The sequence below is a fragment of the Phyllostomus hastatus genome, unplaced genomic scaffold, assembly GCF_019186645.2.
Source record: "Phyllostomus hastatus isolate PE091 unplaced genomic scaffold, TTU_PhHast_1.1 phas_scaffold_501, whole genome shotgun sequence".
NCBI classification, from domain to species: domain Eukaryota; kingdom Metazoa; phylum Chordata; class Mammalia; order Chiroptera; family Phyllostomidae; genus Phyllostomus; species Phyllostomus hastatus.
In genome coordinates this window covers 63,657,443-63,681,330 of record NW_025334033.1, presented here as the reverse complement: position 1 = coordinate 63,681,330, position 23,888 = coordinate 63,657,443, and the positions used below count along the sequence as shown (strand labels likewise).

At 45.8% G+C, this 23,888-nt stretch overlaps 2 protein-coding genes across 2 annotated transcripts in view; both read left to right on the top strand.

Annotated features, from left to right (window-relative positions):
• Positions 1–14,546, top strand: part of ATXN3 (ataxin 3) — a 29,670-nt gene extending 15,124 nt beyond the window's left edge. The window contains exons 7-11 of the mRNA XM_045823051.1: positions 393–525; positions 1,059–1,225; positions 2,435–2,531; positions 8,474–8,589; positions 14,216–14,546. Coding sequence (XP_045679007.1) covers positions 393–525; positions 1,059–1,225; positions 2,435–2,531; positions 8,474–8,589; positions 14,216–14,310 — 608 coding nt within the window. The 3' untranslated portion in view covers positions 14,311–14,546. The remainder of the gene's footprint in view (positions 1–392; positions 526–1,058; positions 1,226–2,434; positions 2,532–8,473; positions 8,590–14,215) is intronic.
• An 8,177-nt stretch (positions 14,547–22,723) lies between these two features.
• The window catches only part of TRIP11 (thyroid hormone receptor interactor 11), a 62,948-nt gene continuing 61,783 nt past the window's right edge, over positions 22,724–23,888 (top strand). Inside the window, exon 1 of the mRNA XM_045822009.1 lies at positions 22,724–22,862. Coding sequence (XP_045677965.1) covers positions 22,736–22,862 — 127 coding nt within the window. The 5' untranslated portion in view covers positions 22,724–22,735. The remainder of the gene's footprint in view (positions 22,863–23,888) is intronic.

The following is a 23,888-nucleotide window of genomic DNA, read 5'->3' as shown; positions in this document are numbered from 1 at the left end:
AATGGAAAATTTTATAATGTTATCTTTCAAAGTAGCTGAATAAAACTGACTCATTTGATGTGAGTGTAAGAGTGCTACTTTTTAAAAGATTTTATTTATTTATTTTTAGGGAGAGGGGAAGGGAGGGAGAGAAACATCAATGTGTGGTTGCTTCTCATGCGCCCTCCACTGGGGACCTGGCCCGCAACCCAGGCATGAGCCCTGATTGGGAATCGAACCGGCCACCCTTTGTTTCACAGGCCAGCACTCAATCCACTAAGCCACAGCAGCCAGGGCCTCAATTTATATTCTTTCCACAATTGTATAGCATGCTGCCTCTGTAGCTACAGTAATTTTTAATTGGTTTTGAATCTCTAACTAGCTGTTTTAGTTTATTTTTGCCTTTTTTTTAGGTTATTCTATATTTGTTGTTAAGGGTGATCTGCCAGATTGTGAGGCCGACCAACTCCTGCAGATGATCAGGGTCCAGCAGATGCATCGACCGAAACTGATTGGAGAGGAACTGGCACAGCTGAAAGAGCAGAGGTAACAAAGGGAACTCGCATTGTGGAGTATGTGACAGCATTTCATTGCACGAATTAAATTTTCATGCCAGCATGGAGTGGGTGGTGGTTTTATAATTGGTGATTTTTTTTAGACCCATATATTTTAGTCAAGTTTATTGGTGCAAATTTGAATGAACTCTTTGAATTACTTAAATATATTAACTTAGAGTCACATCACAACACAATCTTTATATTGGACCTAATCTGTAAGAAAATGTGTGAGGGTTTTTTTTTTTTAAGATTTTATTTATTTATTTTTAGAGAGGGAAGGGAGGGAGAAAGAAAGAGAGAGAGAAACATGAATGTGCGGTTGCTGAGGGTCATGGCCTGCAACCCAGGCATGTGCCCTGACTGGGAATCGAACCTGCGACACTTTGGTTCGCAGCCCGTGCTCAATCCACTGAGCTATGCCAGCCAGGGCTAAATGTGTGAGTTTTGACTTACACAAGATATTCAGCTTGTAAATGTCCGCAAGACCGGCCTGCAGTCATTATCGGTGCTTTCATTCTTCAGAGTCCAGAAAGCCGACCTGGAACAAGTCTTAGACGGAAACGACGGGTCAGGGGTGTTAGACGAGGATGAGGAGGATTTGCGGCGGGCCCTGGCACTGAGTCGCCAGCAGATTGACATGGAGGATGAAGAGGCAGATCTCCGCAGGGCTATTCAGCTCAGTATGCAAGGTATAGACATTCCGGCGTGGCTTCTTCCCTTGTCGAAGAATTGATTCAGAAAATTCTGGGTTTCCGGGGTGAACCGTGAGAAGTTGCTGGACAACCTGGCAGTCACTGAAGAAGCAATGCAATGGCCGTGTACAGTCAGCTGTTCTGGTGGGACACAAAGGGGGGCCTGGACAAGAACGTCAACTGACTTTACAGAGAGCTAACATCGGCGTCTGTGCCATTTACAGCTCGAGCCCCCCTCGGTGGGCCTGCTGTCACCCCGATGACAGCCCTGCAGCAGAGGAGCATGTAGCCCCTGGGGAAGCCAGGCCTGGAGAATGTCTGGGGGTGGCACAGGATGGCTTCATGAGAGCGTGAGGGGTTTCTTTGGGTGGTTTTGTTTTTATCTAATTAACGTGGTTGTGCCTTCCTGTTTTCTAACGAAATTATTCATTGAATTTCTTAAATATCTAAAAATTGAAGTAATGGCCCACATCAGCTTCTATAATTTTAGGTATTTGGGGTAAGTCACTCTTCTTACCACTTCGTTCCACAATCTGTGCGAGGTCTCTGGTTGGCGCAGTAAATGCGCACATGGAGACGTGCCGAAGCTGTGGTAGGACCCCGACTTCTGAGGGTGAAGGGCCGTGGAGAGCGGGTTTGTCTGGTGGGCATCCGCTTCCAGTTGCTTCTGAGGACTCCTGTGCCTTTGAAAGGGGAGTTTTGGGTCCAGTAAGTTCCGGAGAGCTCACTGGAGTGCCGTCCGTGGCTCTTCCCACCACGAGGGCGGTTGGGCCTCGGTCCTCGCGTGTGCTGCTGCGTCGGGGCAGCAGCTGTGGTCGTAGTGGACACACGCTAGAGTTGAACTGCCTCATTCAGGTTTTCCCTGAGGCTTTCAGAGCCTTCCTTGGTTTTGCAGAATGCGAGCAGAATATTTTTAAGTAAACTTATTTTTAAAATTTTAATTTATTGATTTTTAGAGGGAAAGAGGGGAACATCTGATTTGTAGTTCCACTTATATATGCATTCATTAGTTGACTCATGTATGTGCCCTGACTGGGGATCGAACCGGCAACCTTGGCGTGTGGGGACAACGCTCTAACCAACGGAGGTACCTGGCCAGGGCAAGAAGAAAACTTGTTAAAAACCTGTTCACGTAAATATAAACATATTGTTACTTGACCTGGTAGATAAAATTATTTTTTCTCTTCTGTTTTGTTTTGTTTTCAGGTAGTTCCAGAAATATATCTCAAGATATCCCACAGACATCAGGTACACATCTTACTTCAGAAGAGCTACGGAAGAGAAGAGAAGCCTACTTTGAAAAGTAAAGTAGTTTGTACAGTATTAAAATTGCATCTTCGGTATTTCCTTTGGCTGTTCTCTTTGTTGTGAACTTACAGCTTTGGCTTAAACTGTTTCTTTTATTTAAGATTCTCTTTTTTAAAAAAAAAAAAGACTGGTTCCTGCCTGCCCCTGTGAGCATTGGAATGTATTTTTTAAAAAATGCACAACAAATAAACTGAAATGAAATGTAGCTTTAGGGGAAAACTTCACCCCAATACTAATTAAATTTACATGAACCAGAGGCAAGGAGGCCCCGCGAAAGTTCAGTCGTCAGGAGGAAAATGGAATTGGGTCCCGGCAAGCACAGCGCCTGACGATCCTCTGAATGTGCTTCTTGGGTTCCTGCCCCTGCTGAGTCCTTCCCCCGCCCAGGCAGAGCTGCCAGCGGCGAGCTCTGCCCCCTGCCCTCGGGCAGCGGTGCTCCAGGGCTGTGGGCCTCAGGGCCGTGAGGGTAGGCCATCAGTCCAAATCGGCAGCTCCGAAAACCCGGCTGGGTACCCAGCGTTGTGAAAAGTACTCTTAAGATAGAAATTTCACCCCATAAAAATACCTTTGCTTCTAGCAACTGTCGTTCACAAGTCTTCTTCCCTTTTTCTTTTCTGGATGATAAAAACTCATCTTAGAGGTTACAAGATCTAGAATAGATATTCAGATCCTCCGATCCCAGATCGGAAACCAGAAGGCCAGTGGCTGAACCTGGCCTGTTAATGTACTGCGTTTCATCAGTTCTGAGGTACACGTATTCTCACATTTCAACGTCTGGGCACCTGAGCAGCGTCATACAGTCGTAATTGGCAGTAGTTAGTGGTATTTAAGATATTGAAGCCTTTTACACTTGATGGTGAAATGAAGATAATGTTTACCTTGTTTTCTGTTTTGTTTCTTTTTTAAGTCAGAACTCAGAAGTATATGAAGGAAATTCTGATCAACTGACAACCTCTTAATGTGAGATACTTCCAGTCTTTATTCAGTGATAGATGAATGGATTTAATTATATAAAATTTCAAAATAGTGCTTACTGGTGCTTTTTTCTTCGTTTAAATTTTAAAATTAATTTTTATTTTTTAAATATGATAAACTTAGAGCCTGTATAAAAGTAGAGAAACCAGCATAAGGAGCACAGATTTAACAAACATCGGCATGTGAGCGGTCCTGTTTTTATGCCCCGTTCTCCTGTGCCCTTCACTCTTTCCACCCCCATGCTGGGGTTATTTTGTAACAGATCTAAATCATCATGTCATTTTATCTGTATTTATTTCAGTACATGTCTCTAAAATCTATGGGCTATTTTTTTAAACAAACCCAAATGCTGTTGTCATACAATAATGCTAGTAATTATCAAGTGATACTTATTAATGGTAATTCTGTAATATCAAATATCTAGTTAGTGTTAAACATAACTTAGATAAAAATTACTAGCCTACTCTGGCTGGTGTAGCTCAGTGGATTGAGCATGGGCCTACAAAGCAAAGGGTCACTGGTTTGATTCCCAGTCAGGGCACATGCCCGGGTTGCAGGCCAGGTCCCCAGTAGGGGGGCATGTGAGAGGCATCCACACATTGATGTTTCTCTTCCTCTCTCCTTCCCTTCCCTTTTCTCTAAAAATAAATAAATAAAATCTTTGGGAAAAAGTGGTTAAAATGGTAAATTAAAAAATCCTAGAAAACTTCTTTTAAGACATATCAAACTTAAAAGAAAATATAATCTTATCCTTTTTTCAAACATTTTATTTATTTTTAGAGAGAGGGGAAAGGGGGGAGAAAGAGAGAGAGAAACATTGATGTGTGAGAGATACATCACTCAGTTGCATCTCGCATGCCCCCAACTGGAGACCTAGCCTGCAGCCCAGCCACATGCCCTGACTGCAGTAGAACCAGCTGCCTTTCGGTTCACAGGCGGGTACTCAGTCCACTGAGCCACACGAGCCAGGGTTAATCTTACTGTCCTTTAATAACTGATGTTAGTATTTTGGCACGTCATCTTCTAGTTACACAGACACGTATATATTAGTTATACCCGTTTTTCCATGGTACTAAGTATTCTTTGTGTTGATAAATAGGATACATGCTATTTCATGACATAAATGTATATATCATAATTTACATATGAACATTTTATTTTTGCTATTGTAGTTCATAGTGCAACAAATTATCCTTATACTAACTCTGTGCCTTAAATCTCATATCATTTCTTCTAATATTTTGAGGATATCAGATTTTGGGGTTCAAGTACACGGACATTTTCAAGGCCGTGGTACAGATTTCTAGCTGCTTGCCAGAACAACTTCCAGGCGATAACTTCTACCATGTTTTTTCAGACTCTGTGTTTTGCCAGAATAAAATCGTCCAAACAGACATACTTTATAGAGAATCTACAAAATTATGTATCCACAAATACCTCTAAGAAAAGGAAAACATCTTCAAAGTATAAAAACAAATCCCTCTTATTTAAGTTGTTTTTTAGATGTTTTGGATTACAAATGTGGAGCTTCCAGTACATTAAACTTTTTAGAGTAGAAAGAATCACGCATTGACAGTCCTTAATGGTTAGGTAAATTGTAACAAGCACAGTGCTAGCAATAATGCAGATGCTTTAGCCAACGAACGTGGTGCCCTTTTGGAACGACTGGGCGTCGGTGTGGCTCCTTCGAGCTGGAGGGTAGGGGGTTGGGGAGGGACGTGTGCCGTGATGGTTTCCAGCTGCAGCTTTTTATCCTCCGGGTTGACCTTAGAAGTGCCAGGGGGAACTTAAGGAGGACTAGAGGCTGTTCAGAGTCGCGTGTTGCTGAGCAGACTTGCGAGCTCACTTCCTGGCGTGTCTTGTTAGCATTGGCTCACATTCAGCATCTCGTAGGGCTCGTTAGTGAAGGAACGGAGAAACCAACACACAGTCAGACCTCAGTTCTCGAACGTCTGCCGTCTCCAACAGTTCAGTTCCCGACCAAGTTCCCAGGAGAATTGTCTTCGTTGTCAAACAACACTCGGGTTCTCCACCCGGCATTCCTTTCATGCTGACACCTGTGTGGTCAGTCATGAGTCTCCCGGGCGACAAACAAAGGAGAGAATGAGCGAGATGAGTGCGATTCGGTTCTTGAAGAAATTCTTTCTCGAACAGCCTTCCGGAATGAAATACGATCGAGAACTGACGTTCCGCTGTGTTGGCCTTTCCCCAGCACTTCTGATCACTGAGCCTAGGCGGGTCTCGCTCTCCGTAGCTTCTTCTGTCTTCGGGAGCGTAGCTGTAAGGTTATCGGCTCACTTTCTTCTGACCCTCTCCAGACCGCCCCTGGTGCTCACTTGTTATTCATTCAAATGTGTGGGTTTGTGGGTTGTTTTTTTGTACAGTACTTGAAGCTTCACACTTGATGAGGTCGCCACAGTACTCATGCAGGAAGCATAAAAAAACTGTTAAAAATCTACCTGTACAAACTCACACATTCCAAGTAAGAGTTGTTAAATATTTTCATAGCCATTTTTTCAGTAGCAATCTCTAATTCCATGTTACCTACCATGAAACTCCAAGCAGAACTATTATGTCAGCTTTGTCATTGCAAAACCTGCCCTAACTCACAGGCTGTGAGGATATAAATTAGGCAAGGCGTGTCAGACTGTTCTGTAAACTAGAACACGTTCCACGGGCATGCGTTAGCATCATCAACGCCTTCTCATAGGTGTAACTCAGGAATGAAGAAGGGTGGAAAGAACCCTTCTTTCTATCACCGGGAAAGTGTTTCCCAACAAGGAGGGAACAGGCACCGTGTTGTTCATGGTTGTCGGTCGCTGTGGTTTTTTGGTTGCCTAATACCTGAGCCACCATGTCAGCGGCGTGGCATCATCAGGGTTCAGTTTAAGAAACACAACCTACTAGAGGTGTTTGAAACACAGAAGTCTTTCATACAGAAACTAAGGCCTTACACACACTTAGGAAGAGCTGGAGTGCCGGCGGTAGTCCAGGCCTCTGTGTTTGAATTCCACTGTGTCGGAAGAGCGGCGACCGCTGCCCAGGTGGGGGCGATGGCGAGTCAGGAGACCGAGTCTAAGATGCACTGCCAGCGCTGTGATGCCGGGATGAGGACACCGCCACCGCAGTCGCCTAGGCGTGACGACGTGGGAGCAGGAGGAGTCTGGCCCCCAGGCAGCTGCCACGAAGCCGAATCCTGGGACTGGCTTCTTCGTGACACCACTTGCTAGCAGAGAGCAGCCAAAGCGGCAGGAAGGTGGCCACGCCTCAGCTCTCTTTTCTACCCTTTAAAAGCCCGTGCGAGCGCTTCGTCGGTTTCCAGAACCCCAGGGGTACAGTGTTCTGGGTGTCCAGTGCTCTTAGCTCTCTGGACTCTGTGATTGTGAAGGCGCGTTAGATGGCGCCGTGGGGGGAGCTGCCGAGTGCTCTCCGAACACCTTCTGTCTCACGTGTCATCACGTGCCAGAGTTGTTTCCAGGCTGGCAATTCATTTACTTCTCAATTTACGTGAATGTAAAGTAGAGTAAAAGTTGCCCCTCTAAAATCGCTGCCACCTTGCATGCTGGCACGTCTTCCTGAGTGAAGGAGGGAGCGGTCCAGAGAGAGATCTGATGCGCCAAGAAATCCGCCCAGGTCACGGCCTTTCTTGCGCCACTTCCCAGAATCAGGCGGTGCCAGTGGGAGCACGCCACCTGCCCACACGTGCCTCTCTAGCCGTGTGCACCAGAGGCCAAGTGCTGGTCCAAAGGCCAGCAGGGGAAAAGGCGACTCCTCCCTGGCTGAATTTCCTTGGTTGCTCCTATTTGAAACACAAGATTAAGGGAGACCCTGGGAAAAAATGTGCTCTTCTATTAATAGTGTTACTGGAATTTAAATAGTGTTACAGAATTTAAAAATTCTGGTTCCTTTCAAGATCCTCATGCATGTTTTGAAATCTATGGATTCTCAGATTGTCAGCTGTTTTTAAGTTCTTTACATTTTAGCCCATATATGTACATATGAAGTCATTTTAAATGTATATAAAACCAGAACTAGTTCACAGAGCTGTACCCTTCGCTCAGAGTCTCCAGTTGCTGACATTTCTGAACATTTGAGAATAACTTGAAGACGTTATTTCTTACTACATCTCAGGGTTTATTTTCTAAGTACAAGGACCTACATGTTACATCATAACCATCGTGTTTAAATGTTCTACGACATTGTTTTCCCTGCTTAAAAATGTACAGGGAGAACTTATTTTAATGCAAATAGCTATTACAGAACCTTGATTATGTCTGTTAAGTAGTTTTTATTTCTTTCATCAAGTATTTGGCAAAAGCCTACCATGTGACTGGAATAGTTTATGCACTGGGCAACGAACGAGATAAGGGGTGTACCCTTGTTAGCTTACTCTCTGAAGAAGGAGGCAGACAGGAGGTACCAGATGCTGGTAGATTTATGCTGAAAATTAAAATGAAGTGATGAGACAGTAAGAATGCCCGGAGGCTGCTCGAGGATGGTGGGCAGGAAAGGCATCTGTGAGGAGATACTGGAACTCGGATCTGAACACAGGGAGGAGCCAGCCATGGAAGGATCGTGTTCACTCGCAGTAATTTGGGGTGCTTGGTTTTTCCTTCAACGTGTTTATTTTCAGTGACCTCCCCCAATATTAAGGATCTGTAAACCAACACGTTTGCATGAAAATAGCTACCAGTGAATCCTTTTGTACAGTGTGTTATTTTGTGGTAAAAACACCTACCTATTAATTTCTCTGAACAAATTCAAATTTTATGCCTAGGTTTCCTAGGATTGCACAGTGATGCTTCCAACTCGTGTATACATCAGATTTACAGCTCTTGCATTCTTTTGTGGTGGTCATGCCACTGGCTTGTGGAACCATTTCTTTTCCCATGAATAGTGTTTCTTATGGTGTGTTTTTATTTATTTGTTTTTTAAATGTGCGTTCTCTTTTGCATGTTTCAGGCAGCAGCAGCGGCAGCAGCAGCAGCAGCAGCAGCAGGAGCAGGGTCCGCCGGGACAGCTTTCGCACCCAGCTGAAACGCCGACCATGAGTTCCGGAGCACTGGGCAGTGATCCAGGTACACCCCTGACGACGCGTCACAGTTGTTACCTAACGCACACACTCTTTGACACACAGGCTCTGTGTGATTGTGGCTTTACAGGCTGTTTTCTTCCCCTTTCACTGTATTGAAACTTTGAATGAATTTGTTTTCTCAATTTCCCTGGATTAAGGAGTCGACAGATTAGAGCACCCCAGAAATGTTTTGCTTTAAAGTTACAAATGATACCTGCAACTTCTCAAGTAATTGGTGCATTCTGTGAAAGTTTCTCAGAGATTGACACGACCACTGGTCTGCAGTGACCTCGAAACGCTGCAGATGGCTTGTCAAAACATGAGAAAAACATACACAGAGACAACCAGGCCCTGTGGGGAAATAGGGACGGAATGGCCACCCTCTCTAGTGGGGAACACCTCCGCCACCCTCCCCAGGGGAGAGCGCCCTGTTCTCCCCCGCAGCAGGCTTTTTATTGGGTTCGTTTACACAGGAATTGAGGTAAAGCTCATTAATCGTTGCCAGGAAGTAAGGATCAAACAATAGATAACAAGGAGGCCTGAGGGCCTATTTGGAGTCAGGGTCAGATAGCTAAAGAGCTGTAAAACTTTGAGGAACAAACTTACTTCTTGCTTGGACCCTTATCATTTCATTGAGAACATTCTAAACAAAGCAGGTTTCACAGGATTTTACATATTCTTTCTTAGGCCTGATGACCTGGGGAACCCGCCCTTTCCAGCACAGGGCTGCACCACCCTCTGTCATTGTTTCAGGCTTAAGTCAGGCAGGGGAAGTAAGGCAGCCAAGAGATTAGGAGATTTCCTTGCAGACAATGAGGACTCAGGCTATGCTAAAGCCAAGGGGTGGGGATCCATCACCCCTTTTTGCTGTAGCCCCCAAAGTCCTTCCTTGGGGGCCTCCCACGTGATCGTGCCTGTCTTAGGTCGTCCCCCCTTGGAGAATCTTACCTGTCATTGGCTAACCAACCAAGCATTGGGGGCCAGGCAGGGTGAAGTAAAAGGAGCAGAAGCAGCGCTCCTGCCAGGGAGGTAAGCTTTTGTCTCCTTGGTGGCTTATGCCCCAAAGTTGTTCCCTCAGCCTTAGCCTTGGCGGGGGTTACAGCTTCTGATACCAGGCAAGGCGGTTCCCAACAAGAGATAGTGGATATTACCAGGTAGAAAATAAATGCATTTTACTCCCTGGAAAATGAAAACCACCTGAGCGTAGTCTAAATAAGAACAGGAAGTCTAGAGTTACATATTGGGCTTTGGTAATAATACTATTACGGGCCTTACATAATAAGTGTTAACCTTTCGGCAGTTATTGGTGTTAGAAGTTGAGTGGAAAACCATTTATGACAAAAGACTTCCAAGCAGAATTTATAAAGAACTCTCAACACTGAGATGAGAAAACACAAAAATGGGCAAAGGATTTAAGCAGGCACTTCCCCAAATAAAATATATAGGTGACACTTGAGCACGTGAGAATATACTCAGCATCACTCAGCATTAGGGAAATGCAAATTAAAACTACAATGAGATACCATTTCACACCTGTGAGCATGGTTTAATAAGATAAAGTTGACAATACCGGAGGCTGGCAAGGGTCACAGCAGCTGGGACTCTCACACGTTGTTGGAGTGAAATGGCACAGCGCCTTCGGAACACGGTTTAGTGCTGATAAACTTCCTCTAAACCGTGTGACCCACTAGTCCCACCCCTGGGTGTGTGCACTCAAGAAGAGAAAACAGGCTCACAGAAATCCTGCGTGTGAATGCCTACAGCAGCTTCATTCGTAATCGCCTCCAACTGGGGCCTGCCTACGTGTGGTCCATCAGCTGGGCAACGGCTGCACAGCTCGTGGTAGTACTTCACACAGTGGACTGCATTAGCAATAAGAAGGAATGGAACGGTACTACTTCTGCTAACCCCAGGCATCTGTATTAAGCAAACAGGAGACTCTGAAAGGCAGAGAGAAGACAGGCAGACTAGGAAGCTCGGCCCAGAGGCTGACACAGCGGTGAGTGGCCTGGGTTTTCTTTTGGCCTCGTCTGTCCGTCTGTCACGGACTTTGTGCTGGAGGAGCCCCAGGTGCAGACCAAGAAGAACGCCCCACGGAAAGCCTGTTCTGTGTAGCCAAAGGGACCACCTGGCAAGACGGAAACTTTCAGATGATAAACACTAGTCCAGCCACACTGGGCTAGGTATTTATAAACGGACTCCACTGCCACCTCACCTGACAAGTGGGAGCCTCGGCTTGTACCCCTGCCTGGCCGTCAGGAGGCCCTCCCCTGGCCCCCATGCACTAGCCAAGGTGGCGTCAGAGGAGGCCAAGTGGGGAGCGGCACTGTTTCCTCCAGGAGAGAGCAGGCCGCCTTTGCCCTGCTGTCAGTGGCCACAGGGAGCCTGGACTTGCACCCGCAATAAAGAGGCATCCCTCTGCCTTCCCGCCGGGGCGGTATCAGGGGCAAATTAGTGGAGATTCGGGACTGTCACTGATCTGCGGCAGTAACAAGGCTACCCCCACAGTGTTGGTGGGAACCAGTAACAAGGCATTCTTGCCTCCCGGTCAGACAGGTGCCAGCGGAGGGCAGTGGGAAGCCAGCGCCTCCACCTGTCCTCAGCAGTTACGACCACACATGCGTCCCCCCCCGCATCTGGCAGTGGCAAGGGGGCACTCCTCCCCAACTAGCGCTGTGTCAGAGGAGGCCAGCTAAAAGCAAAGGTTCAGGTAAGATCCACAGTCTTATAATAATACCCAGATGTCCCGGATTCCATCAAAAATCATATGTCCTTCCAAGAACCAGGAAAACTTCAACCTGAAGAACAAAGACAGTTACTAGACCCCATCACCAAGGTGGCCCTGATGTTAGAATTTTCTGACATGGATTTTTAAGGCAGCCATCATGCAAATGCTACTGTGACCAATTACAAGCATGCTTGAAAGAAATGAAAAAAATAGAAAGCCTTAGGGAAGAAATAGAAGCTGTAAAGGAGAACCAAATGGAACTTTTAGAACTGAAAAATGACTAACTGAGATTTTAAAGTCAGTGGATGGACCCAGCATGCACATGAAAGGGCAGGAGAGAATCGGTGGACCTGGAAACGGAACAACAGAAATCACCCATTCCGAGCAGTTACACTGGAGAAAAAAATAACATTTGTTAGACACTTGTGGGACTGTAGTGAGAGATCAAATATTTGTGCCATGGGAATCCAGGAAGGAGCTGAGAAAGGGGGTGGGGTAAAAAAGTGTTTGAAGAAATAGTGACTGAAAATTCTCTAAATTTGGGAGCAGATGGAAACATATAGATACAAGATTAGTGGACCTCAAACAGAGAAATCCACACCGAGACACAGATGATATCTGAAAACAGGAGACCAAAAAAAAAAAAAAAGGAAAATCTTAAAACCAGCTGGAAATACCTTCATGTACAGCAGTGTACATGACAGCAGATTTCTCGTCTGAAATCTTAGAGGTCAGAGGAAATGGCACATTTTTCAAGTGCTGAAAGGAAAGAACTCTCAATCCAGATTTCTGTGTCTGGGGATAGTTTCCTTTAGGAAGGAAAGGGAAATTAGAAAATTTGTCACAGCAGACCTGCCCTAAAATAATGGCTAAAGGAAGCTCTCTAAACAGAAATGATTAACAAAGTAATCTTGCAACTTCAGGAAGGAAAAACAAAAACAATAGGAAATAAAAATATGGATAAACACAATAGACTTTCCTTTTGAGTTTTCTAAGTTATGTTTGATGATTAAAGCAAGAATCATAACATTTGTTTGATTTGTGGTGTATGTAGAGGAAATATTTAAGGCAATTGTAAACCGAGGAGAGTAAATGAATACAGAGGGGGGTCAGGTTTCTCCATTTCATTTGAACTGGCGCAGCCACTCCGGAAAACAATTTGGCAAGCTTCTTCACAAATTCAACACACACTGATCACACAACCCAGCAGTTACACTCCTGGGCATTTATCCCAGAGAAATGAAAACTGGTCCATGCAAAAACCTGTACATGAACGTTCATGATGGCTTTATTTGTCATAACAAAAACTGGAAACAAGCAGAACGTCCTATAAGGGGGTGAATGGTTGAATGAACTGGTTCATCATAACATCCTGTAGGGATGAATGTTACATGAACTGGTACGTAACGTCCTCTAGGGGTGAATGGTTACATGAACTGGTACCTCCACACCATGGACTGCTCCTCAGGATTAAAAGGAAACCAGCTGTTGGCACCCTCCTTGGAGCACGGCTGTGTCCTTCTCTCGAGCACATAGTTTTTAAGAAACACTGGATGTCCCTACAAGACTCGCTGCAGGGCAGCAGCGCGTCCCAGGCTGACCCCTGACCCTGTCTCCAAGGCCCCCCTTTCTCTGACTTCTCAGCCAAAGCCACCCGCCTAGGCTTGGTCCTGTGGAGTCTATCCTAAGCCCTGCCTTTGTTTTACCGTCCCCAGCTTTTATTTTTATAAGATTTTATTTATTTATTTCTAGAGAGGGGTAAGGGAGGGAAAGAGAGGAAGAGAAACATCCATTTGTTGCTCCTCAGACGCCCCCCACCAGGGACCTGGCCTGCAGCCCAGGCATGCGCCTTGACCGGGAATCAAACCGCAGCCTCTCAGTTTGCTAGACGATGCCCAATCAAAAGAGCCACACCAGTCAGGGCTCACCAGCCCCAGCTTTAATAAATATACTCACAAAATAAAAATAAAAGATACATTTTAAAAAGGAGAGAAACCAACTGTGAATACACGCACCAACTCGGGTGACTCTCAAGGGCGTTATGTTGAGTGCAAACCAAAGCCAGCCTCCAGAGGCTGGCACTGCGTGGTTCCGTGTGTGGGGCCGTCCGACAGTGACGGACTGGCGGGGTGGAGAACAACGGGGTGGTTGCCTGCGTGCGGGGAAGGTGGCGGGGAGAGGAGCGGGTGTGAACGTCAAGGGATAGCAGGGCAGGTTTTCATGGTGCTGACGCAGTGCCCTGTCTCGGTGCCAGTGGTCACACCGTCCACACCTGAGATCAGACACCATAGAACTACTCGCGACATTGTCCCAGTGTCAGCAGCCAGGTTTGGGGGTGAGCTGTACTTACGTGAGATCGGGTGAGATTGGGCTGAAATGTACCAGGGTTCTGTCTGAACTAGCTTTGCCACTTCTGTGAATAAATGTTTCATAACTTTTTTTAAGTAATGAATTGTTGCACAACAAAGGTAAATCTTCTTTCCCTTAGCTTAACTGCACTGTGCTAAGTGAAGGAAGTCTTACTCAGAAGGCTCCATGCGTACTGTATCATCCATTCATGTTGACAGGCGGCAAAAGGCAGACTATAGGGCAGAGAATGTGTCTGTGGTTGCTTGGGATTAGGGGTGGGGGTTGGCCGCAGAGGGGCAGCACGAGGGAATTTGAGTTGGGGGGGGGGCAATGTAATGGTTCTGTATCTGGGTGGTGACGGTGGTTCAACTGTATGCTTTCGTCCAAACTTACCAAACTGTGAAAGAGTGACTTTTACTGGATGTAAATTTTTAAAAATCAAAATTGGAAACTCGTCAGACAGAAAGAAATAGATTTTCAAAGAGTTTATCTTTTGATAACTGATAATTTTCCAGAAACATCTAAGAAACGTGTGTATTTTCTTTCCCGGCAGGTGATGCTATGAGTGAAGAAGACATGCTCCAGGCGGCCGTGACCATGTCTTTAGAAACTGTTAGAAATAATTTCGTAACAGAAGAAAAAAAATAACTCTACAAAGCTCTAAAACATTCGTACTTCCCAGCATTATCCTGTGTGATTTCCAGCATGGGGCCCATCTTGATCATGTGTCAGAGAGGACAGTGTCCACCAGGGGACACAAGACTTGTAGGTGGTTTGCAAAGAAAAAGATGAGAGAGCGGAAAAACGTGTCCGTGAAAGGACTAAATAATGATCCTTCAAATACTAGCCAAAGAGGCATTCAGCAATTAAAGAAATTGAAAATAGTTTTTTTTTAAATGTTCCTTTTTTGTTTTTGAGCGTGCAATATCTAACATGTTGAAAATTAGGGCATTTTTCTTGCATCTTTTTGCAGACCAACTAACAAGTTCTTGCCACAGAACGTTTTCCATGCATCTTGTTTTCTGTTCCTCCGTTCTGCGCAGGTGGTTCGGCTCAGCTCCATCACCTAACACTCGCTTCGTGTCTCACTTACTGGGCAAGTAGCCTTCCCGGACAGGGGCTGTCCGCTGTGCCGGTGAGAGTAGTGGTTCCGGAAGGAAGAGCGTCCTCCCTCCCCTGTGTGTGTGTGTGTGTGTGTGTGTGTGTGTGTGTGTGTGTGTGTGTGTGTGTTCACTTGGGTGTTGTCTCTTCCCATCGTGTCTCTGGTCGCAGTTTACCTGCTGCCTGGTTTCTATCACTTTTCCACAACTTTTCAAAAAGGTGGTTCCCTTTCTTAAGGTTTTGCTTGTGAAGGCCTCTGAGGTGGGTTCATTATTCCATGATTCTGGTGCATTCCTAAACGCTGAGATCAGCTCTGCACAAGTAATTAAGAATAAAGGAGCATTTTTAAAAAGCGTGAGCCTGCCGTTTCCCAGATGCTCTGCGAACGTCTTCTCAGTGTTGTCGGAGCTTCGCAGCTTTGTCGCAGAACCCTCTGTTCAGCACTGTCTTCTTTCCTCTTTGCCAGCTGAGAAAAACAGAAGCATGTATGCGAGCAAGTCTCCTCCTGTTGTCAGACAACGTGTGAGACCCACCGTGAATGTATAAGAGACAAGACTCGGCCTTCAGTTTTAGGTGCAGATTCGTTTTATTTTTTCTGGTGTGACCGGAGCTCTCTGTTCTTTTCACAGCTGAGCCCCGGAGTGTAGATGCCTGCCTCTGCTGTCCGTCTTCTGATAGGAATAGCTTGCCAGAGATGGTGATCTGGAACATGACAAGAAGTTACTAACAAAAACATGTTTAACTTTGTACTGTGACTTACCACTTGCATCATGTTTAAAATAGCTTAAGAATGCTAGAAGTCACACAGTACTGAATGGGTCTGTAAATAAGAAAGTCTTTAGTTTTGATAAACAGTCTTTAATTAGGATGCACAGAGAGTATCTTACTAGGTCAGTGCAATGGTGTGATTTGGGGAAAAGGAACCATGTCTTTCTGAAATGGGCATTTTAGATTCTGTCATCTGCTTTGCATCCTTCATTCTCCATTCCCATTTGAAACCCTTTTGGATGCTGAATTATTCATAAGCTAAGATCTAAGAAGTAATTTCAGCCAGCGACTTAGAAAATTAAGGTATGGTGTGTGGCAGCACACGTTTTATCAGGGAAGTTTTTTTGATTAGGGTTTATTGCTGAGCAAAAAGATGAGAAAATGCCTTTTGTTTATGATTTTGATACAGTTCTTTCTTGGAAAGAGACAAGATTTTTTTAGTCATTATTTTGTGCCAAATGAAATTTCCTGAAGTTTTCCTTCCATAAAATTAGTTTTACTTTAAAATCTAGTTTTCTTTTGACAATTGAAAATGTTTCGGAAGAATGACAAGAATTTGGAACTGCAAGGGACGTAAGAGTTTTATACTACTCTCAAGATACACGAACAGAAATATGTATTTGGCCTTACCTTTTCCCATTGGAAAGTTACATAGAACTTTTCGTACACTTTGATGAACTATCTAATATAAAAAAGAGAAAACAAATATGTATACGTTTTAACTTTAGAGTTTATAAAGTTCTTACATTGCATACCCTTGTTAAAGCCTTTAAGGAAATGTGGTATGTTGACCTTCGTTTGTTAAGGAAGGACCTTTTTTAAAAGCAAAGCTGAACATACACTGGATACATTTTTGAGTGTGTTTATTTTGTTCGTGTGACATTGTTACATTTGGCAGATAGTTACAGAATCACTTGTAAACTGCCATCTTGTTTAGATTGGCTTAGATTTAATTGAACATGCAACACCATTGATTGGCCAATATGAAAAGATGCCAGTGCTCATAACCACAATATCAGAAAATTTAAAAGTCACCCTGAGCTATGGGTCACACGTCAGGAACTGCTATTGACAATAAGCCACCTGCCAGAAAGTCCAGAGCAATGAAATTGACAATAACTGTCCTGCTAACAACTTTATATTGAGATTTCCATTCTGTTTTGCTAATTGGGAACACCTTACTGTTTAACATTTAAACTCTTGGTATCATTTTCTAATGTATAGTTTGTATTACCTGGATAACATACACGCAGTGGCAATGCTGGTGTTACAAGTAAAGTGTAAACAAGCTTTAGAAATGCCACTTTCATATTTTGAGATGTCATAGAATAAGTAGTTTTTTATGTTTTAAAAATTCAGAATAGTTAACTTCTGATCTAAAACCATCAATATACATTTTTATAGTAATTATAAACATTTCTGTATTGTACATTGTTTGAAACGGTTGCTGTAGGTAAACTCGATTTCAACTCTAAGATCTTGGCCAAATAATTTACAATTCACAGAATATTTAAGGAGGTGCTTTTTTCCCCTTAAAACTTGATTTTTCTTATATAAGACTTCATTCATGCCAAAGTTAATGAAGAAATAAGCTCAAAACTAGTTGAGAATCGTCCTAGGCGAAACTACCACTAGTCTGTATCGCTTCATTGAACATCAGGTTCAGTCGAGTCAGTCACACAGCTAACGTCTGCACGCCTAGACGGTGTCGTGCTAGTGCCAAGATTCACTGAATGTCTTCAGACTGGCCCATCGAACCTGTGCAGACTCAAAAAAGAATTGATTCAGTGCATACGCAAAATAGAGTCACTTAAACGTCTTCAGTTGGAAAGCCATGTTTTAAATCCTTAAGACCAGTAGTGATCAACACTGATGACTTCCTGTTAAACACTCGAGCTGACGTTCGAGAGGCCTGTGACCACGGCTTTCCAAGTGGGTGGTTACGTGTGGGCCCTGAGGAGCTCGGAGGGCGGTGTGTGTGTTCCTGAGCGAGGAAAGCCCGATCGGACCAGCTGACCGTCTCAGTGGTGTGGACGAGCTTTCGTGAGTTCACGTAACAGCTTTCCTCCGCTCCTGGCCCCTTTACAATCAGCGTCTTTTGCTAAAGAAGTGAACTGGCTTGTGTATTTTTTTAAAAGTCTTATACATAAAAATATTTTTGTTCCATTCTGCTTTCATGAACGAGAAGATTGACATGGTTGGTTAATGCTTGAATTGTGATTTTTTAAAAATCTGAATAAAACCTTTACTGTTTTTTTCCCCAAAATGATCTGGAATTTTAAGAATTAATGCTAGTAACATTTTTAAATGTCCAGCAATTGGCATGCTAAATTAATAATGTATCAGTATTTTAAGACTATGGACCATAGAAAGGAGTAGGGAACAATAGTGGAATATGCTTGGAAATTTCTGATCTGTTGAGGAAGCACATCAGTTGTTTCTTGCATGGTTCAAAGGTGAATGTTTCCAGGGTTGTTTTTTTAAATTGAATTTACTGGGGTGCCCTTGGTTCACAAAACCATGCAGGTTTCAAGTACACAACCCAGCGAAACGTCACCTGCACACTGTGTCGTGTGCCTGTCACCCCAGGCAGGCTCTTTCCCGTCCCCGTTCAGCCTGGCCGTGGCCCACCTCCACTGAACGCCACCCCCCCCCCCCCCGCCCCTCTGGCTGACACTGCCCTGGCGTCTGTGTCTGCGTGTCATGTATGTTTCTGTGTTTTGTGTCTTTCCGCTTAGTCCTTCCACCTTCTTCCCTCTAACCCCCCAGTCCCTCTCCCTCTGACAGCTGTCAGTCTGGTCTATGTATCCATGCCTCTGGAGAGGAAAACGTGCATTTGAATGTGCTTATCTATTTTCTACAACCGTGGGTTACTAGGAATAACTTTAGAAATTACTCTTCTGTATAAATACACTATTTGAAATTCAAGTTCAGAAAACACCCGACATAAAAAGCATTGTCTTTTGGCCGTGACCCAAGCGCACTGTGACAGTGCTGTTTGCTCAGGACCTGGTTCTGCAGCCCTCCCGTGGCGGCCCTCTCTGCGTCCCTGTGTGGCTGCTGCGCGCAGGCCTCCCTCTCTGGCCCCGAGGGGAGCTGGGCTTCCAAAGCACTGTTGGACACTGAAGATTCTACTGTTGGTATGGATGTTCCATAAGTTGTATTTTAAATATCAGAGATTATTAAATAAAGATGTTTGCTTTTTATTGTCGTTTTTATCTGTGGTGTTCCTTCATAGCCTTACCATTCAAAGTGTGGGTGGAGGACCAGAAAGAAGCATTTGCACCACCTGAGAAGTTTTGGTGAGTGCAGAGTTTGAGCCCACACTCCGAGTTACTGTGCACCTGTGTTTTTAACAGAATGCCCAGGGGATTCACAGGCAGCGCGGAGCTGGAGAAGTGTTGTTTGCCGGACTCTGGAGTTGAGGGAGGCAGGCCCGGGGAGCCCGCTGGCCCTCTGTCCCCTTGTCCCTAACCGCTGCCAAAGGACCTTTCATTACAGGAGCCGCTGACATTTTCTATGAAGCTAAGAGTCCCGCATTTTCATTTGACATTAAATTTTAAGAGTTGGTTTTATTTTTCAACCCTGAGGGCCAGATCACATTAGCGATTTTTAAGAGTGCTGGTTTTCCCTTATTTTATCCGACTCTGGACACCAGAATCCAACTAATAATTGGGCTCCACCGGGACTGATTGAGGATGATAGAATTCTCCAATTTTATTATGAGGGTTGTATATCCATTTTAGCCTTAGATGATGCCACAGCTGTGCAGAGGTGGGGTGCCACCAGATGGTCCCAAGGAAGCAGCAAGCCTGATGGTGCTGGGGTGGGGGATGGCTGCTTGTCTCTGAGGATCACAGCAGTCTGAAGAAGCTAGCACGTGGTGAACGAGAGAGGAACCTGGGGTGTGCACAGAATCTTCCCCTGTAAGGTTTTATAAATAAAGTAAGGAATGTATTTATATTTTATTACACCAGGCACTCTGGCGCCACTTTCTAGAATATTCTCAAGCTTTTCAAAAAAGTTTTAAGGCTTAACTGCATTCTCTACCAAAGAGCATGCCAGGCCCACCTCAAGTAGCCCAAAACACTGGCTGGATGTTTGACACTAAAGATGTCTCACCCATGTCCGGTCAGGAGTTTAGTCCAGACCCCCACTGCCCAGTTGTGTGTTTTGTGTTTCCTGTTAATTCTGTGCCGTTAACTCTCATCATCATCATCAGACAACCACGGTTCGGTTTTGAAACCTTAGCATCGTTTTGGTGGTTAATCCACATCATGAACTGTAGTGATTGACATCTGTCTTTCTCAGCCACTCCTAGTCCAGGACCGCATAGCACCTGGACACGTGGCATAACAGCTGTTCACTCAGCCCTCAGCCTCTCTGTGTTCGAGTCGAGCCTTCCCACAGCTGTTTAGCCCCATCACTCCAATTGCCTTCAAGTGCACCTTCATTCCTATCACGTGCCCTTACAGGGGATAATATGTGTAAGCACTGATAGGGATGATGCCAAATTATTATTTGCTGAAATGACTGTATGCCTAGACAACCCAAGGAAATGAACTGAAATGTTGAACTGAGGGAAGTCATTTGACAAATAAGAAACTGATGCATGGAGAAGTTAAGTAGCCTACTCAAGGTCATGCAAGCTCACAGGTGAAAGATACAGGCGGGCAGCCCCAGAGTCTGCACATCTAACCCGTGGGCAGATGTGTAAAAAACACTTCCAGAACGAGATGCAAGTTTTTTTTTTTTAATCATTTCAATTTCAGGGAGACCTGTGGCCTGGTGCCATCAGACCCCAGCTCCTGGAGGCACTGCCGTGTTCCACTCACAACTAGTGCCGCCTGTGCTCGTCCTTCCTGTGAATAACATCGAAGAGAAATGCAGTGCATTGAGTGTTACGCTTAGGAGACTGGCAGACCTACCCTCTTCTTATGGAAACAAAAACTGCAGTAGTCTCTCTGGCCAGGTAATCCATGTCCTTGTACCACTGCAGCAATAGCTTGTAAGTCATGTGACCTTCTAAGGACGAAAGCAAGCAAGGCAGGACGCGCAGGTGAATGCAATTTGTGGAACATCAAGTGCCACCGATACCATAGTGAGACAGGAGAGTAAGAAGCCAGGAAAATTCCCTGGCAAGGGGAATGAAGAAAACTGAGACAAGATAGCTAAAGACAGCCAAGCAATGAACAGCCTACTAATAAACTGCAAGATCTTATCCTGCCTAACCAAGGACACTTAGGAGCAAATAGTACATACCTCTCCTCCCCAACCAGAGCATGAATAGCTTACTTAAATCACTCTGGCCAGGGAGAGGGATAACAGAGACCCAGCTGATGCCATTAGTGCCAGCCACACCCCCAAACAGATGACGTCAGGAGACTATATAACAATCATCAAAACCAATTTGAGCCAGACAAATCCAAGACAAAAGTAAAGCAGTGAAGCTGATCAGAAAATAACCCCAAACTCCCCTATAAACTCCTTTTCACGCATCAGGATATTCAAGGTCACACCTGGAAAGCTGCTGAATACTCTGTTGAGACCCTCCCCTGAGAAGCCCCCTAAAACTCCTTTCTGCCTTTAGAAGACAAGTAAGACCCCTCAAGACAGAGGACCCGGCATGTGCTCTCCAGCACACCCCATGCCACCTCTCCTCAGGCTAGACTGTTGCTCTCTCCTAAACTCTACGAGGCCCCACGAGACGGCCCCACCTCATCCCACCTAATCTCCTGAACTGTCTCCAAAGGCCCTTCTTTTGTCTCGAAGTTTCTTTCCTGAGTCCACACAGCCCAGTGTGGCTCACTTCTGCTACTGTAACTTGTTTCCTGAGTCCACGAAGCCCAGCGTGGGCCACTTTTGCTCCTGTGACTTCCACTCCTCAGTCCAGGCAGCCCAGTCCAGGCTCACACCTGTTGCTGTGAACTTGCCTCTTCCACCGTAAACCTTCCCTCTGCTTATTCCCAGCTTTAATAAACATACTCTCAAATCACCTGGACTCAAGTCATGAAATTTTTCCTACACGAAGTCAAGAACCCACACATTCCAGACCATGCCAGGGTTGACTGGCCTCAGTCCTGGTCCCTTTTCCGGGGGCCAAAGGCAAGTTTCCATTAGAATAACATTTCTATTAAGTTGCTGTGCTGTCCTCTAACGAGTTATTTGGGGTAAAAGTGGTCTGTGTTTCTAACTTCATTGGTTAAGTTAGCTTCATGGATAAAGGTCTTCTATATTCAGAAAGGCAGGGTTTTGACCTTGAGCTGGAAAGCCACCGGAGAACATTTCTACTATAAAAGGTAACCCATCATGTGTGTTGCCTGCCTGGACGCTTGAACTTGCAATCCATTCTTTCTGTGCATCCCCAGCACCCGGCGCGGGGCCGGCCCCGGGTCACAACAGCCCTGCAGGAGTTGCCCGATTCTGGATACAGTAACCTGCGATCCTCGCCCCCTGCGCGGTGGAGCGGCCCACCGTGTCCCCTCGCACCACTGCCTCTGCGGGTTGACTAGCACAGCGAGTCCACGGGGTTCCCGAGCCACGTCGGCTTCGGGGGCGCACCCACTGAGGCTCGGCTCTGCCAGACACACATGTACCGCCCGCTGACCGCGCCGCTGCACCGCGGGTTCTGCAGCGGGTCCTGCCGCCCGAGCCCGCGGGCCAGCCGGCCGTCGGCCTCGCCCTCCGCGGAGCGCGGCGACCCCTGCCGGCCGCACTCGGTCCTCCGCGATCCCACGCTCCCTTGCGCCCAGGACACGTCCGCCGGCTCCGCGCGGCCCTTCTACGCCAGCGGGCGCCTCTCTATGGTCCGCTGCCGCGTTGCGAGTGGGTGTCATGGCGGCCGGCGTCGAGTTGGCAGGACTTGCCCAGGGAACTGGGGAAAGTCACTAAGCCAGAGGAAGAAGTGGCGCAGCCCGGACGGTGGGAAGTCGTGGGAGGAGCGGAGGCCCCGCGGGGGAGACTGTGCCGCAGGGGGCGTGCCCCCGGGGAAGTCTCCGGCCAGGCCGCCGCGTTCCCGTGCGGAGCCGGACGTTGGTGGGCGCCCCCGAAGCCGGCGTTGCCTAGGAACCCCGCATTGTGCTGTCGAATCCTGAGTGTGTAGATTTTGGAGCGAAGGCAGCCTTTCGAGGACACTTGGCGGGGTCGTCCGACGGTGCTGGACGCTTTTCTCGGAGCGGACCAGGTCGTTCTCTAACCCGCAGCGATGTCGTCCTGGCTTGGGAGCCTGGGCTCCGGCTTGGGCCAGGTAGGGGGCAGCCTGGCTTCCCTCACTGGCCAGATTTCAAATTTTACCAAGGATATGCTGATGGAAGGAGCGGAGGAAGTAGAAGGTAACAGCTGGAGCGCTGGGGGAGGGCTTTGCTGGGACCCTGGGAGCGTCCGTTTGGTCCCCACGTCCGTCCGTCAGGAGACGTGGACGGGTGTCGGAGGAGTGTCTCTCCGCCCTTTTCTTTTTCTTGACACTTGTTTTGCCTCTTCCTCGCCGATTTTCTCTGACGAGAGACCACCGGCGCCGGGAGAAGAGTTCTAGGTCTCCCTTTAAATACTCCGGGTCTCTCGGAGCGGAGCGAAACTGCTCCGACGTTGAGCCGAGTTTATTTTGGTTTGGTTCGTCCACGCCCACCGCTTACTTTGCCCTGAACTTGGGGGCGGAACTCATTTTGATACTCTTGATACTGACAGTTTAGAAAAGTGGTTTGTGTGCGACACATAGTCACTTTTGCCTTCGATTTATATAACAATTGCAGTAGCTGATAAGTTATTTAGTATCGTTTACCCTGTCCGATTTGAATATACTGTGGGTGAAACATGGCTATGTTTTTTATATTTTTGCTTATTCTGGTGACATAGCGTTCCAACGGAAAATGTGTTTGCCCGTTGCCAAGTAGAACAAGGGAGATACTTTATTCTTGGGTGTCCTTAGCAACCTTCACTCATTTTTGAAAGCTTCATTTTTGTTTTACTAGTGAAGTGACTGAGAGTTACATGGTAATCAATAGGGAATTACTATTTAGATTTTCTGAACTAGTACTGTTTCAACAAATAGTATTTATATCAAAAGAGGCCTTTCATCTCAATCTAGATCTGCTTCCAGAGAGGTAATGGTTTTGGATGAGAGCAGTTCCTTTGACAATTTTAATCTTTATACATTAATAAATTATAATTCTGGTTTAATTTTTAAAATCCTCGTTGAACTGAACCTTTATTTTTATTTGGCTGAAGTAAAGTGAGTTTGACAAAAAGATAGTATTTACACTTAGAATCTCTGTGGGGGCTATTTAGAGGGCAGGAAAATTGGGGAGCTGTCACAACCCATTTTACTGCCAAGGGTACCCCTGGGTGGGAGGTACCTCAGG